This window comes from Nerophis ophidion, linkage group LG03 (assembly GCF_033978795.1).
Source record: "Nerophis ophidion isolate RoL-2023_Sa linkage group LG03, RoL_Noph_v1.0, whole genome shotgun sequence".
Taxonomy (NCBI): domain Eukaryota; kingdom Metazoa; phylum Chordata; class Actinopteri; order Syngnathiformes; family Syngnathidae; genus Nerophis; species Nerophis ophidion.
Genome location: NC_084613.1, coordinates 55,332,950 through 55,348,219, shown reverse-complemented (window position 1 = coordinate 55,348,219; position 15,270 = coordinate 55,332,950). Strand labels below are relative to the sequence as shown.

General features: G+C 39.6%; 1 protein-coding gene across 1 annotated transcript in view; it reads right to left on the bottom strand.

The window, feature by feature from the left end:
- eipr1 (EARP complex and GARP complex interacting protein 1) overlaps positions 1 to 15,270 on the bottom strand; it is a 158,500-nt gene that overhangs the window by 73,862 nt on the left and 69,368 nt on the right. Inside the window, exon 5 of the mRNA XM_061895652.1 lies at positions 11,861 to 11,960. Coding sequence (XP_061751636.1) covers positions 11,861 to 11,960 — 100 coding nt within the window. The remainder of the gene's footprint in view (positions 1 to 11,860; positions 11,961 to 15,270) is intronic.

Below are 15,270 nucleotides of genomic sequence, written 5' to 3'. Positions count from 1 at the left end.
AAACGTTTATTGAGTGTTGTTAAAAGAAAAGGTGACGTAACACAGTGCTGAAAATGCCTTTGGCACGTGTTGCAGCCATGAAATTCAAAGTTAATTATTAATTGCAAAAAAAAAAATAATAATTTTATGAGTTTGAACATCAAATATCTTGTCTTTGTAGCGCATTCAATTGAATATGGGTTGAAAAGGATTTGCAAATCATTGTATTCTGTTTATACTTACATCTTAAAAAATTTCCCAACTCATATGGAAACGGGGTATATATATATATATATATATATATATATATATATATATATATATATATATATATATATATATATATATATATATATATATATATATACATATATATATATATATATATATATATACATATATATATATATATAAGACACCAGACCCAATAATGCAAATGAGCTGAAGGCCGCTATTGAAGCATCCTGGCCATCCATAACGCTTCAGCAATGCCACAGGCCGATTGCCTCCATGCCACGCCGCATTGATGCAGTAATCCATGCAAAAGGATTCACAACCAAGTACTGAGTGCATTAATTGACATTTTCAAATGTTTGATTTTGTTTTGCTGTTATAAATCTTTTTTTTTTACTTGGTCTGAGGAAATATTCAAATTTTTTGAGATAGGATTTTTGAGTTTTCTTAAGCTGTATGCCATAATCAGCAATATTATAATAATAAAAGGCTTGCAATATTTCAGTTGATGTGTAATGAATCCAGAATGTATGACATTTTCATGTTTTTAGTTGCATTACAGAAAATAAAGGACTTTATCACAATATTCAAATTTTCTGAGACAGTCTATATATATATATACACATATATATATATATATACATATATATATATATATATATATATATATATAGTCGCTCTATATATTATACATCAATATAGAACAATACAGTCTGCAGGGATACAGTTCGTAAGCACACATGATTGTATTTCTTTATGAACCCCCATTTACAAGGACCTGGAATTCAAAACTGGATGGACCTGGTCTGAATCCCACCACAGACAAACACAATTGTAACAAGTTATTGGAGAGATTGTAGCCTGGCTCTGTCTTGTCGAAATGCCCTTGACCAAAGTTCCAAAACCCTTTGCTTGAATGTTGTGTGGTCTTGTTCAACAGAATATACACAGCACTGTGTACATATAACTTCCCTTTATGGGTTATACATGTTGGGCACATGCTACAATAGAACTAAGTCATCAGTCAAATCCTCGTATTTGCTGTACAGGTGCTGGTTATATTATTAGAATATCATGAAAAAGTTGATTTATTTCATTAATTCCATTTAGAAAGTCCAACTTGTAGAATGTACACATTCATTCCAAACAGACTGATACATTTAAAGTGTTTTTTGCCAAAAAGGAGATGATTATAGCTGACAACCAATGAAAACCCTAAATTCAACATCTCAGAAAATTAGAATATGGTGAAAAGGTCAGATATTGAAGAAACCTGGTGCCACACTCTAATTAGCTAAGTAACTCATAACACCTGGAAAAGCCTTTAAATGGTCTCTTGTTTTGATTCTGTATGACACACAATCATGGGGAAGACTGCTGACTTGACAACTGTCCAAAAGATGACCATTGATACTTTAAAGAAGGAGGGCAAGACACAAAAGGTCATTGCCAAAGAGGTTGGATGTTCCCAGAGCTCTGTGTCCAAGCACATTAATAGAGAGGCGAAGGGAAGACAAAGATGTGGTAGAAAAAAGTGTACAAGCAAGAGGGATAACCGCGCCCTGGAGAGGATTGTCAAACAAAACCGATTAAAAAAATGTGGGGGAGATCCACAAAGAGTGGACTGCAGCTGAAGTCAGTGCTTCAAGAACCACCACGCACCGACGTATGCAAGATATGGGCTTCAGCTGTCACATTCCTTGTGTAAAGCCACTCTTAAATAAGAGACAACGTCAAAAGCGTCTCGCCTGGGCTCAAGTCAAAAAGGACTAGACTGCTGCTGAGTGGTCCAAAGTTATGTTTTCAGATGAAAGAAAATGTTGTATCTCCTTTGGAAATCAAGGTCCCAGAGTCTGGAGGAAGACAGGAGAGACACAGAATCCACGTTGCCTGAAGTCCAGTGTCAAATTTCCACAATCGGTAATGGTCTGGGGTGCCATGTCATCTGCTGGTGTTGGTCCACTGTGTTTCCTGTGGTCTAGGGTCAATGCAGCAGTCTACCAGGAAGTTTTAGAACACTTTATGCTGCCTGCCGCGGACCAATTTTATGGAGGTGACGATTTCATTTTCCAACATGACTTGGCACCTGCACACAGTGCCAAATCTACCAGTACCTGGTTTAAGGACCATGGTATCCCTGTTCTTGATTGGCCAGCAAACTCGCCTGACCTTAACCCCATAGAAAAACCTATGGTGTATTGTGAAGCGGAAGATGCGAGATGCCAGACCCAACAATGTTGAAGAGCTGAAGGCCACTATTAAAGCAACCTGGGCTCTCATAACACCTGAGGAGTGCAACAGACTGGTCGACTCCATGCCACGCCGTATTGCTGCAGCAATTCAGGCAAAAGGAGCCGCAACTAAGTATGGATTGCCGTACATGCTGAAACTTTCCATGTTCATACTTTTCAGTTGGCCCACATTTCTAAAAAATATTTTTTGGTACTAGTCGTAACTAATATTCTAATTTTCTGAGATACTGAATTTGGGATAATCAGTAATTGTCAGTACTAATCATCAAAATGTAAAGAAATAAACATTTAAAGTATATCACTATGTGTGTAATGAATTGATATAATATGTAAGTTTCACGTTCTGAATATAATTACTGAAATAAATCAACTTTTTCATATTATAATAATATGAACAGCACCTGTATGTTTTCATGAGACTTTGCAAGAGTGTGCGTGCGTCCACGTCTGCATGTACAGTACTTGAGCCGATGCGAAGGACATGGTGTGTGGGAGTGCGGTGAGGCAGCAGTGATAGTCTCGCTCATTTCCACCACCAACTCTAACTGATGAGCCATGCACATGTACAGTCCCTGAAACACATAAATCTTCCTTTGGATAATGCACATTTACATGTATGGTGATGATGCTCCCGTTTATATGCATGCACATGCTTGCCCATGCACCCACGTAGAAGACATACTAATCTAGACCATAAGGCCTTGTGAGCAAGAGAGAGACATAGTTTGAAATAAAAACATCTCCCAGTGACAAAGGGGGAATAGGAGAGAGAAGAAAGTGGGATGAGAGGAGGAGCAGGGAGGAAAGAAGATATATTAGCATTCTCATCAGCAGGAGAGGAATTTGTTTTGACTGCCAAGTTTTTTCTTCTCTTTTTTCTATTCCTCCTCACCTAATCAAGTCCACTCTCTTCCCACATCCATACATCCCGCTCTGCCTTCCAGCCTACATCTTTCCAATCAAGCTTGGCCATCCATTGCTCCTTCCATCTTCCTTTTCTCATTATACAGCCTCACCCTATTACTTTCCACCTCTCCCGTTCTCCCTCAATTTAGGATTTAATACCTCTGCTGCCCAGTGTTAGTGTCAGAATATAGGATTAAGACCTCACATGCCCCTGTGGTCACACTCAACCTCACATTGGGGTCAATGTTCTTGCTAGGCACGCACGCACGCACGCAAGCACGCACGCACGGACGGACGGACGGACGGACGGACGCACGCACGCACGCACGCACGCACGCACGCACGCACGCACGCACACACACACACACACACTTGTACACAATTAATTTCAAAGCAGTCAACCAAGTACAACCTTCATAGGCACTGGGAAATCTATGGTTAGGAAAACAAAAAGTGTAAGTACAACAATTCTCCTTATGTCAGAACCACTTAACAGTAAAAACACACAATGTTGACAAAAATATTGACACAACACGAGTCAATTTGTTTTTGAGCTGAACAGGTGAATTCAAATTTTTCAGTTTACCAATATTTTTTTGTTTCCAACTTTAAAAGTTTCAAAGCATCTCGATGACCAAATTTACACTAACAAGTTCTCTTTAGATGATATCCAGATATATCTGCCTCTAACAGTGAGCAATACCCAGGTTGCGATAACTACTCTGCAGAACTGCTTACATGATGTACAGCAGGGGTGTCCAAAGTGCGGCCCGCAGCTTGGTTTTTATTGGCCTGCGACACATTCTATGGACTAGAGATGCGCGGATAGGCAATTATATCACCCGCAACCGCCTCACTAAAGTCGTCATCCACCCGCAGTCCACCCGAACCAACATTTCATCAAAGCCACACCCACCCGCCCGTTGTTATATATCTAATATAGACGATGCAAGGCATTAGTGAGGTTATAAAGTGTAACTCCCTCCAAATAGCACAGACACAATGGCTTTCTTGAACTGATTTATTTGAAGGCTTACTTTCCCTTCAAATTCACCGTGAAAACTGTAATAATTAACGCAGGTTACAAACGTAAAAATAATAACATGCACAGCATGTGGATCAAACATTTTACCAAGTAAAATACCAACAAATGCCAATAACTCGTTGGCCACACCTGGAAGTAGCTTCCTTACATCCGTCGACAGACCAAACGAGACACTTCAAAATAAAAGTATGCCCACATACTGTTTCAAAGAGTTCTGCTCTTTTTTCGTATGTGGGTAACAACATTTAACTATTTATAAATGGTTGATTTCTATAGGCTAGTAAGGTAAAGTGTTGTAGCTGACAAGTTTGGGCTACCTTGCTTCTGCAGCCTTCATCAGAGGTGTCACGTGATGTTAGCGTGACGTTGTCTGTGACGTGATATATGGATTGTACCATCAAGAGTTGTCAGGTACAACACTTTACCTACTAGCCTATATTAGTTTTTTTTTTTTTTTTTTTTTTTTTTTTTCCCCTTTGGCCTCAGTCTGCACCCCCACTCCAGGGCCCAGGCTAAGACCGATTTTTTTTAAATTTTATTTTAATCTTCTATTCTTTTCTCCCATCCTCCCCCCCTGTTTACCTGTATGTCATCTTTTTTGTAAGGGGCGCTGGAAGCCGGCAGACCCGTCAGCGATCCTGTTCTGTCTCCCTGTAATGTTTGTCTGATCTTGAATGGGATTGTGCTGAAAATTGTAATTTTCCTGAAGGAACTCTCCTGACGGAATAAAAAAAGTACTAGCTAATCTAATCTAATCTAATCTGATATAAATCAAACATTTATAAATGCACGTCAGTAGGCTAAATGAACCTCTTCAACATAACATTAAACTATGTATAATGTAGCGGCTGGCTACGGGGTGTTAGCCAATGACTTTGGCTGGGGGGCGGGACTTCCGGGAGAGATAGGGAAGTGACGTTATCGACAGGAAGTGAGAGTTCGCGTTGTCCCGGGAAAATCGTTAGAGACATGAGAGCTGTTGTGTGGTTGTATTACATCTTGTGCAATAAAGACAAGACAAACAAATACGTTTTATGAGCCTACATTCCTGGGATTATTACAATATATATTTCCAAATTGGTTCAACCGCCACCCGCCCGAATCTATTTAAAATCAATTTTTTCGTCATGTCACCCGCCCGACCCGCAACTCCGCGGTTGTGACCGCAAACCGCGCATCTCTACTATGGACAAACTAAACAGGTCCCAAATTAGAACAAAAAACCCTGAAAAATTAAACGCGACCAAATCCCCCAAAAATGGGACCTGAAAACCTGAATGGCCGACAACCTGAGCGTCTTACTGTATAAGGTCTTTGATGATTTCCGTGTGTCTTGTCATGATGAAATAGTGCACACATTTCTTGTGAGTCTACTAAAGCCCTCAAAAGCGTTTTGAGCACAGTTAACATGAATACAAAAAAAAATCATTATTAAAATAATCATGAATGATTGTATTGCTTTGTTATCTATAACACAAAGCTAAGATGTAGAAGTGTTTTTCAAATGTCAGCATATGATTACGTACATTGTTTTGGTTTGAGTATTTTTCATATACAAAATGTATAAAAGTGGCCCTCGCATACTTCAATTTTTCTCTATGTGGCCCTCGCTGGAAAATGTTGGGACACCTCTGAAGTACAGGAATGGTTGGGGGAACATTTCTTATACTTAAACAAAAATAAAACTGAAATTGGTGTATTTGGTTAAACAAACCCGCTGCAAAGACATGACAGTGCTATTGGTCCTCCGTCCTCATATTGCCACGAATCAGTAAGGAGCCTTGGAATCACATTTGACAGTTTGCTTAAACTAAACAAACAAATTAGCTCTGTTATTAAATCTAGCGGGCAGCACGGTGGAAACAAGGGTTAGTACATCTGCCTCACAATACGAATGTCCTGGGTTCGATCCTGTGCTCGAAATCTTTCTGTGTGGAGTTTGCATGTTCTCTCCGTGACTGCGTGGGTTCCCTCCGGGTACTCCGACGTCCTCAAACCGCCAAAAAAAAAAAACATGCACCTGGGGAAAGATTGATTGGCAACACTAATTTGGCCCTAGTGTGTGAATGTGAGAGTGAATGTTGTCTGTCTATCTGTGTTGGCCCTGTGATGAGATGGTGACTTGTCCAGGGTGTTGACCCCCCTACCCGCCCAAATGCAGCTGAGATAGGCTCCAGCACCCCCAATACCCCGAACGGGACAAGCGGTAGAAAATGGATGGAGGGATTAAGTCTAGCTTCTTTAAGCTAAGACTCCTGGTAAAAATAAAACAGTATCTTCCACAGGCTGACTTTGGAAGAGCTATCCATGCATTTGTGACGTCATGCCTGGATTACTGTAATTCTTTGTATGTAGGCCTGGATCAGGGCTTCCTCCAGTGGCTGCAGCGCTTGCAGAACTCTGCTGCTCGTCTTTTAACCAAAACCAAACGACGTGAGCACATTACCCCTGTACTAAATTACCTTCATTGGCTCCCAGTTACTTTTAGAGTTCATTTTAAAATGTTACTTATTGTTTTTTAAATGCCTACACCAAGAAGCCTGCCCTATCTTATTGAGCTGCCTTATTGTACCAGCAGGACTTTGAGGTCCTCAGACCAGCTCCTCCTTGCTGTCCCAAAAACTAGGATGAAAACGAGAGGAGATAGAGCCTTTTCAGTGGCAGAGCCCAGACTATGGATTATCTATTAGGTCCTCCCAGGCTCTGCGGCCATTTAAATCTAGGCTAAAAACATATTTTAACTCCCTGGCATTAAAATCCAGTTAGACAGGATATCGGGGTTTTTTTTATTTCTTGTTTTATCCTTTTTATAATTATTATTAAATTTGAGTATTTTAGGTGATATATTCTGCACTTCTTTGAAGGTATATTTTACTACTGTATTTTATTAATTCTTCCATTTTACGGTGTAAATGTGACACTATGTGCCCCTTTACTTATGTCTGTATAGCACTTTTTTTGCTCCTGAAAATGAAGGATGCTGGCAGTCATTTCCCAAATTTTTGAGTAATCAGCAAATTACGAACTATACTTGGAACGCTCCCTTTACATTACCAAACTCGATATGCCGACCCCTCTTAGTGTCATCTACAGAACTGGAGCCCATTTTCTAACATAGACAGTGTGGAGAAAGGCATGTAAAACCATCAATTTGATAATTTCATAGTGTGTTTTTGTCGCCAAGGTCCATGATTACTATAAAACATACATGGTTAACATTATGAGAAAAAAAATTAAATCTTCGTTATTTTCTTGCACTTCCATAGACAACATAGAATGTCTTTCCTTATCTTGAGGAAAACATCAGCAGAAGAAGACAAAAAATAGAATACTAGTCAGATAATTTTTTCTCATTTAAATTTTTTTTTTTGCATGTTCTGACTTAGTCTTTCTCAATTTTTGGGATAGCATTTGTAGGGGTGTAACGGTACACACAAATTTCAGTTCGGTACGTACCTCGGTTCAGAGGTCACGGTTTGGTTCATTTTCGGTACAGTAAGAAAAAAAACAAAATATACATTTTTGGATTATTTATTTAACAAATTTGCTAAATCTTCCACCCCAAATATTTTTCTTAGTGGAATATTTGATGTGAATTCATCAGAAACTTGGATAGGTCAATAATTCATAATGACATTGATTTTGATTCAATATTATGTTTTGAGCAATGACAGTTTGAAAGAAATAAAAACAGCTTTTTTTTATTAGTCAAGATTGCAACTTTTTCTAAATTACATTTAGCCTTTAAGCTTTTTTATTTCACTTTGGTTATGTTTTTGTTTATTTTAAAAGTATTTTTCGAATGTGCCGTCGGCCTTTAAAACAATAGCTGTCGGCCGCAAATGGCCTCCGGGGCACAAATTTGAGACCCCTGCTATAGATAATAAAAAATTAAATCTGATTAATCAAAGGATAAAAAGCAGAGCCTGGCAACACAATGGATAATAAAAAGCAGACCCTGGCCACGCATGCGCGTTTATCCTAACTCTTTCGCTCTCTGTCTCTGCCCCGCCCTCACGAATGTTAACGCTGCGTGCACATCTTTTTATTTTTTTTTTTTAACCCCTTCTTAACCCTGAACGTACATTGAAAATACATGCAACCATAACTTAAAATGCCGGACATTCGAGACATTTAAGAAACTCCACCTGGACAGCTCCGCAAAGAGGACATATCCCGTGAAAAGAGGAGGTGCAGTCAGTCCATCATAGCCCAGTCGTTGCTAGCATGCCGTGTGTTGTTGTTTTTTTAATTGATTGAAACTTTTATTAGTAGATTGCACAGTACAGTATATATTCCCTACAACACCCGAATACATTTTTCAACTTGTTTAAGTCGAGGTCCACGTAAATCAATTCATGGTGCCTCGGTGTGCACTGTTTACAGAACGTGCGGTGCACTACTTATATGTCCGTGTCCTTCGGTTCACCTCCGAACCGAACCGAAACCCCTGTACCCAAACTGTTCAATACAAATACACGTACCGTTACACCCCTAAGCATTTGTCATGTTATGTCTGTCATGTCCTGTGTTTTTTCTTAGTCTATGGCGTGTTTATGTTGCCAGCACTCCTACTTCTCCTTCTTGCTGTTAGGAGTACCTGAGCTCACACACCTACCTTAGTGTTCCCACCTGCGTGTGGGTGTCCACCCATCCATTTTCTACCACTTGTGCCTTTCGGAGTCGCGGGGGTGCTGCAGCCTATCCCAGCTGCATTCGGGCGGAAAGCGGGGTACACCCTGGACAAGTCGCCACCTCATCGCAGGGCCAACACAGATAGACAACATTCACACTTACATTCACACACTAGGGCCAATTTAGTGTTGCCAATCAACCTATCCCCAGGTGCATGTCTTTGGAAGTGGGAGGAAGCCGGAGTACCCGGAGAGAACCCACGTAGTCACGGGGAGAACATGCAAACTCCACACAGAAAGATCCCGAGCCCGGGTTCGAACCCAGGACTTTCGTATTGTGAGGCACAAGTACTAACCCTTGTCCCACTGTGCTGCCTGCGGACACGCTCAATACGTACTCTTTGTTCCCAGCACTTTCTGCCAATCGCCCCCCACTTAGTGACATTAAATCAAATGCTGCGGACAATTTGGACATTTCCAATGTTAAAGAACATAGTCAGCCTCTGCCCCCCGAGGCTCTAAATCCACCCCCAAGCCTTGTAGCCTCTCCAACGGGTCTGACGACGTCGCTTCCAGCCTCTCTAGCAGGTACTGTCATGACCGGTTCTTCCCGGTCATGTCCTGTGTTAGTTTTGTTGTATATTTATGTTGCCAGAACTCTTACTCCTTATTTGTTTATGTTACAGGTCTCACAGGCGCGTGAGTTCAGTAGACACAAGGTTGTGTTCATAGTTTTACCCCTGGAAAACACATGGATGGAAAACGGCTATAACTTTTGTCAATAAAAAGTGATTGACAAAAAAAAACATATATTCCACATTGTGAAGGCCTCACATTTACGTTCTTGTTGCTAGAAGTGCCTGGGTTCACACACCTGCTTTTAGTTATGATTAGTGTTCCCGCCTGTATTAGGCTAATGACTCCCATTATTTATACCCATCTCGCTAGTCAGTAGGCGCTGGTGCAATGTTCGCTTTACGTGACAGTTTGTTTCAGTTGTTTTGTTAATTCTGAGCAACATTTTTTCGGCGCTCCACACACGTGTTCCTGCGGCACACTGCCTTTGTTGATTCTTTGCTTCATGAGTATTAATAAACTTTCCTTAACGGCACCCTGCTTCCTGCCATCTTTCCGCATCTTGGGAAACACAACTCTCGCAAACATGCGACTAGAAAACAACAGCCTTTGACTATAGTTTTTTACATTTTGAAAAACTGTTTTTCTTCAAAGTCAAAATTATTCAAATGATTGCAGCAAATTACACTCTCGTTTGGCCTGTCCAACTTTGCGTGAGTCAATTTGAATGGAGAGGTCCATACTTTCCTCGTATTTCATTTTGGAAATGTATGCAGACTGTGATTTGTTTGTTTGTTGTTGTCTAATGTTTTAATCTCTGTTATGTTGGTCTTCTTATTATTATTGAAACTGTGTTATCCATTTTTCTTAAACATTTTTTTTGTTTGTTTGTGTGTCTTCTCCATTGCTCCGTGAAGTGTTGCAAAGCTGGGATTGGTTTGGAATTGTGTTATTATGTATACTTTTTTTATTGTATTATTTTACTGCAATAATTTAATTTACAGGTTGATCCTATGATTATGAGCTTTGGGTTATGACCGAAAGAACAAGATCATTGGTACAAATGGCTGAAATTAGTTTCCTATGTCGGGTGGCGGGGCTCTACCTTAAAAATAGGGTGAGAAGCTCTGTCATTCGGGAGGAGCTCAGAGTAAAGCTGCTGCTCCTCCACATTGGGAGGAGACAGACGAGGTGGTTCAGGCATCTGGTCAAAATTACCCCCGAACGCCTCCCTGGGAGGTTTTTAGTGCGCCTCTGAATGGTAAGAGACCACGGGGAAGACCCAGGACATGGTGGAGAGACTATGTCCCCCAGCTGGGCTGTGAATGCCTCAAGATCCCCCGGGAAAAGCTGGACGGAGTGGCTGGGAGAGGGAAGTCTGGGCTTCTCTGCTTAGGCTGCTGCCACCGTGACTTGACTTCGCATAAGCGGATGAAAATGGATGGACGGATTGAGATTGTAAAAAATATAGAGAAGAAGCTGACCGCTTCTTTAGTTTTATTGCTACAACCTGCAAAAATGCATCCGTCTGGCATATCAAATTATGTGCGGATCCATCGTGATTCTGGATTATGATGCTAACAAAACACATAATATGCAATATTAAAAGGCCTACAGTCTGCTGTAAGTGACGTTAGCAGGCAAATGCAGCTCCCCCATGTTTTGGAGCTAAAAGTGGGTGTTCCAAAAGGTGTTGAAACTCAGCAGAAAATAAGCATAAAATCAATATTTTGTCTAAAAAAATACGTGCCAATGTTGTCAGCATTAGAGGAGCAATTTGGGGAAACCCTTTTTTTATGTTTTGAATTCCATAAAGACATAGTTGGTGGAGAAGAACACGACTGTCCCACGCAGACATCTGATTTCATACCAGGGTGCACAACGCCAACACGATATCTTATCACACAAATATAATAAACCTTTTCGAAATGACGTGGTGGATGAATAATTTGGAATTACCTATTGATTGACTAATTGATTAATGTGTATGTTATAGGACTTGTGGTTACAGTGTGGTTGCAGCTTAGTGGGTTGTGTATGACAGAGCAGGAGAGACAGAATGATTAGTGGACACTCTGTTGTTGTCACAGGGGGAGAGGACGTTTGCGTCTGATAACGCCAAGACGATATGGTGGTTATCAAATAATGAGTTCACTATTGAAAGATACGGTGTGTGTTCAACAGTGCTGTAGTGTATATGTATGTGTATGTTTGTGTGCATGTGTGTGTCTTACTGTGGCCTGTGTAGAGCTCTCAGTCAGGTCCCAGAGTAGTACATGGCTATCAGCCAATGAAATCACACGCTTGCCATCCCCCATTGGCTCCCACAGCACGCTGTGAATTCACAAGGACACATAAAAACAACACTAAGTAGCTATCAACTACAAACCTAATACTGGTTAAGCATAAAGACAGAAATAAAACAAAAGTTTGAAGGTATTCAAGCACCATCAGTTATTGTAATCAGACATTTACTCTCAACATATTTTTCATAAAGTACATCTGTACAATACAATGACATGTATTCAAAATATGAGCGGTTTCAGAAAAGTATGCCTTTGTCAGCATAAACTGATAATATACTGTTGTTGGAATATAACCAACTACCAACAACACATATTTTAGATCCCCTCTGCATTCTAATACACTGCTGGATAAAAGCACAATTAGGAGTGAAGTTACACCACCTAGTGGGGAAGTTGATGAAACAATGTGCTAAAATGGTTAACAGTGAGAATGAAAGGCTGTTCTTGGCCTTGGGTGACATCTCAAGCAGTGTCAGAAACACCCACAATGTGGGCATGTTTTACAGCCGTGACTAGTTTATACTACTGCTGCAGCAGCATATACGCACGCACACAGGCCAAATGTTCCACTACAACAAAGGCATCAGCACCTCGTCAAAAAACCGTGTCCGCCATTTGCCTATTCAGTTGATACTTAAAGAATACACTCAAGTGGCCCTGAACTGAAGCATGTGACATTGAGCAGTAGACATAATCAAGGCATACAGTGCATCCAGAAAGTATTGACATTCACTTTTTCCATTTTGTTATTATACAGCCTTATTCTAAAATGGACTAAATTAAGGACAATGTACTTTTTTTTTGTGCAAATGTATATATATATTTTTTAAAATATATATATATATATATATATATATTTTTTTTTTTTTTTTTCTTGTCCTTTTCAGCAACTCAGGCAGATCATATTGTTGATGGAAATGCCCATATTTGCTATACAGATTTACTTTACAATAGAGAAATGTGGGATACTTCTCTCGTTGCCTTATTTGTATTTGACTTCATTAAATGTACTTATATTGGTTGGCACAGCCAAATCGGGGCAGGAGAAGATATAAAGAGAAAAAAACGAAGACAGTGGGGAAAATTGCAGGGACTAAAGAGGGATAAGACAGAGACCACAACAACAATAACAATAACAAAAACAACAGAACAGCATCAGCAAATACAATATGTACAAATATGATACGAAAAGTAATAGCAAAGAAGCAGTTAGTTAAGTAAATATAAATAACACAGAAATGTCAATGAACATTATTGCCCTACAAATGTAGTGATAAAAATACCAAGATAAATAGCACTATTGATAATGAATAATGACAATAATCACATCTATTATCAACCATACAATTGTTTCAAAAGCAACAATACATATATGTAATGATAACTTGAAATAAAAAGAAAGCAGATACATGGAGGGGAAGAAAGAGAATCGAACTGTATTAACCTTGTAGATTGTTTTTGTTATGATCCGCTGCCCGGATCATAGCATATTCGGGTTTTGTTCCGTTTTGGTATTATGTTCTGCTGATGTTTACCTTACATCCTGGTGGCACTTCCTGTTTGTTCTGTTAATATAGTCACGCATTAGTGTCACCTGCCTTTTGTTTTTGACTCACACCTGTTTGAAATTACGGTCCTTATTTAAGCCTACCTTTTCCGTTGACTCGTCCTCTTTTCCTAGTTTTGTTACACGTAACAAGTGACGACGCTAATTCCTGATTCTGGTAAACCTGCTTTTGTATTTACTAGCTTCCATGCTATGCTTATGGTTTTTTCTAGCTCCCATGCTAGTTCTGTTGGTTTTGCCTTTTGTGCCTCGTGCCAGTTTTTCTGTTCTTAGTCTGTTTTTAGTTTAAATAAATCTATATTTCTTACCTTACACTGTGTCCGAGCCCAAACTGCATCACCATGCCCAGCAAACGTCACAGTTTTAGAAACTATAGGTTAAGCTTTGTCAGTGTGCCGCAGGGGAACAACGTAAATATATGTTTGATGAAACGTTATTGTATGCATGCCTGCATGTATGCATTTGTGCTTGTATATGTACAGTATGTGTATATGTACATTTGTTTGTACAGTGAATGCGCGTGTGGATGGATGTATCGTGATTATGATCATGTATGTAGTGTTGTCCCGATACCAATATTTTGGTACCCGTACCAAAAGTATTTAGATACTTTTCGGTTCTTTTTGATACTTTTCTAAATAAAGGGGACCACAAAAAATTGCATTATTGGCTTTGTTTTAAGGAGAACCTTACAGTATATTAAACTTATGTTTCTTATTGCAAGTTTGTCCTTAAATAAAATAGTGAACACACAAAACAACTCGTCTTTTATTAGTAAGTAAGCAAACAAAGGCTCCTAATTAGTCTGCTGACATATGCAGTAACAAATTGTGTCATTTTCCATTCTATTATTTTGTCAAAATTATTAAGGACAAGTGGTAGAAAATTAATTATTAATCTACTTGTTAATTTAATGTTAATATCTGGTTATTTTCTCATTTAACATGTTGTGTCTACACTTCTGTTAAAATGTGATAATCACTTTTTGTTCTGTTGTTTGATAATTTACATTGGTTTTGGATGATACCACAAATTTGGGTATTAATCTGATACTAAGTTGTTACAGGATAATATTTAAAGTCCTCATGAGTCCAGGGACATATTTACTGAATATATAAACATAATATAAATATAAAAAAAAAAAACCCGAAGAGATAGGCACCAGCGCCCCCTTATACCCTAAAGTGAATAAGCGGTAGAAAAATGGATGGATGGATGGAAAGAAGATGTTGTGATGCCAAAAAATATCGACGTAATCATAGTAGTATTGACTAGATACGCTACTGTACTTGGTATCATTACAGTGGATGTTAGGTGTAGATCCACCAATGACGTTTGTTTACATTTTGACGCTGGTGAGCTACGGTGTGTAGTGAAACATGTTTTGCTAGTCCTCATCCTGCGGGGATGATACTTCAATCAATCAATCAATGTTTATTTATATAGCCCTACTCAAATGGCTGCACAAACCACAACGACATCCTCGGTAGAGCCCACATAAGGGCAAGGAAAACTCACCCCAGTCGGAAGCTGGTGACATTGACAATTATGACTATGAGAAACCATGGAGAGGACCGCATATGTGGGAAACCCTTACCCCCCACCCCTGGGGCACCAAAAGCAATGGATGTCAAGTGGGTCTAACATGATACTGTGAAAGTTCAGTCCATAGTGGATTTAACATAACCGTGAGAGTTCAGTCCAAAGTGGATCCAATATAGTAGCAAGAGTCCCGTCCACAGTGGAGCCAGCAGGAAACCATCCCAAGCGG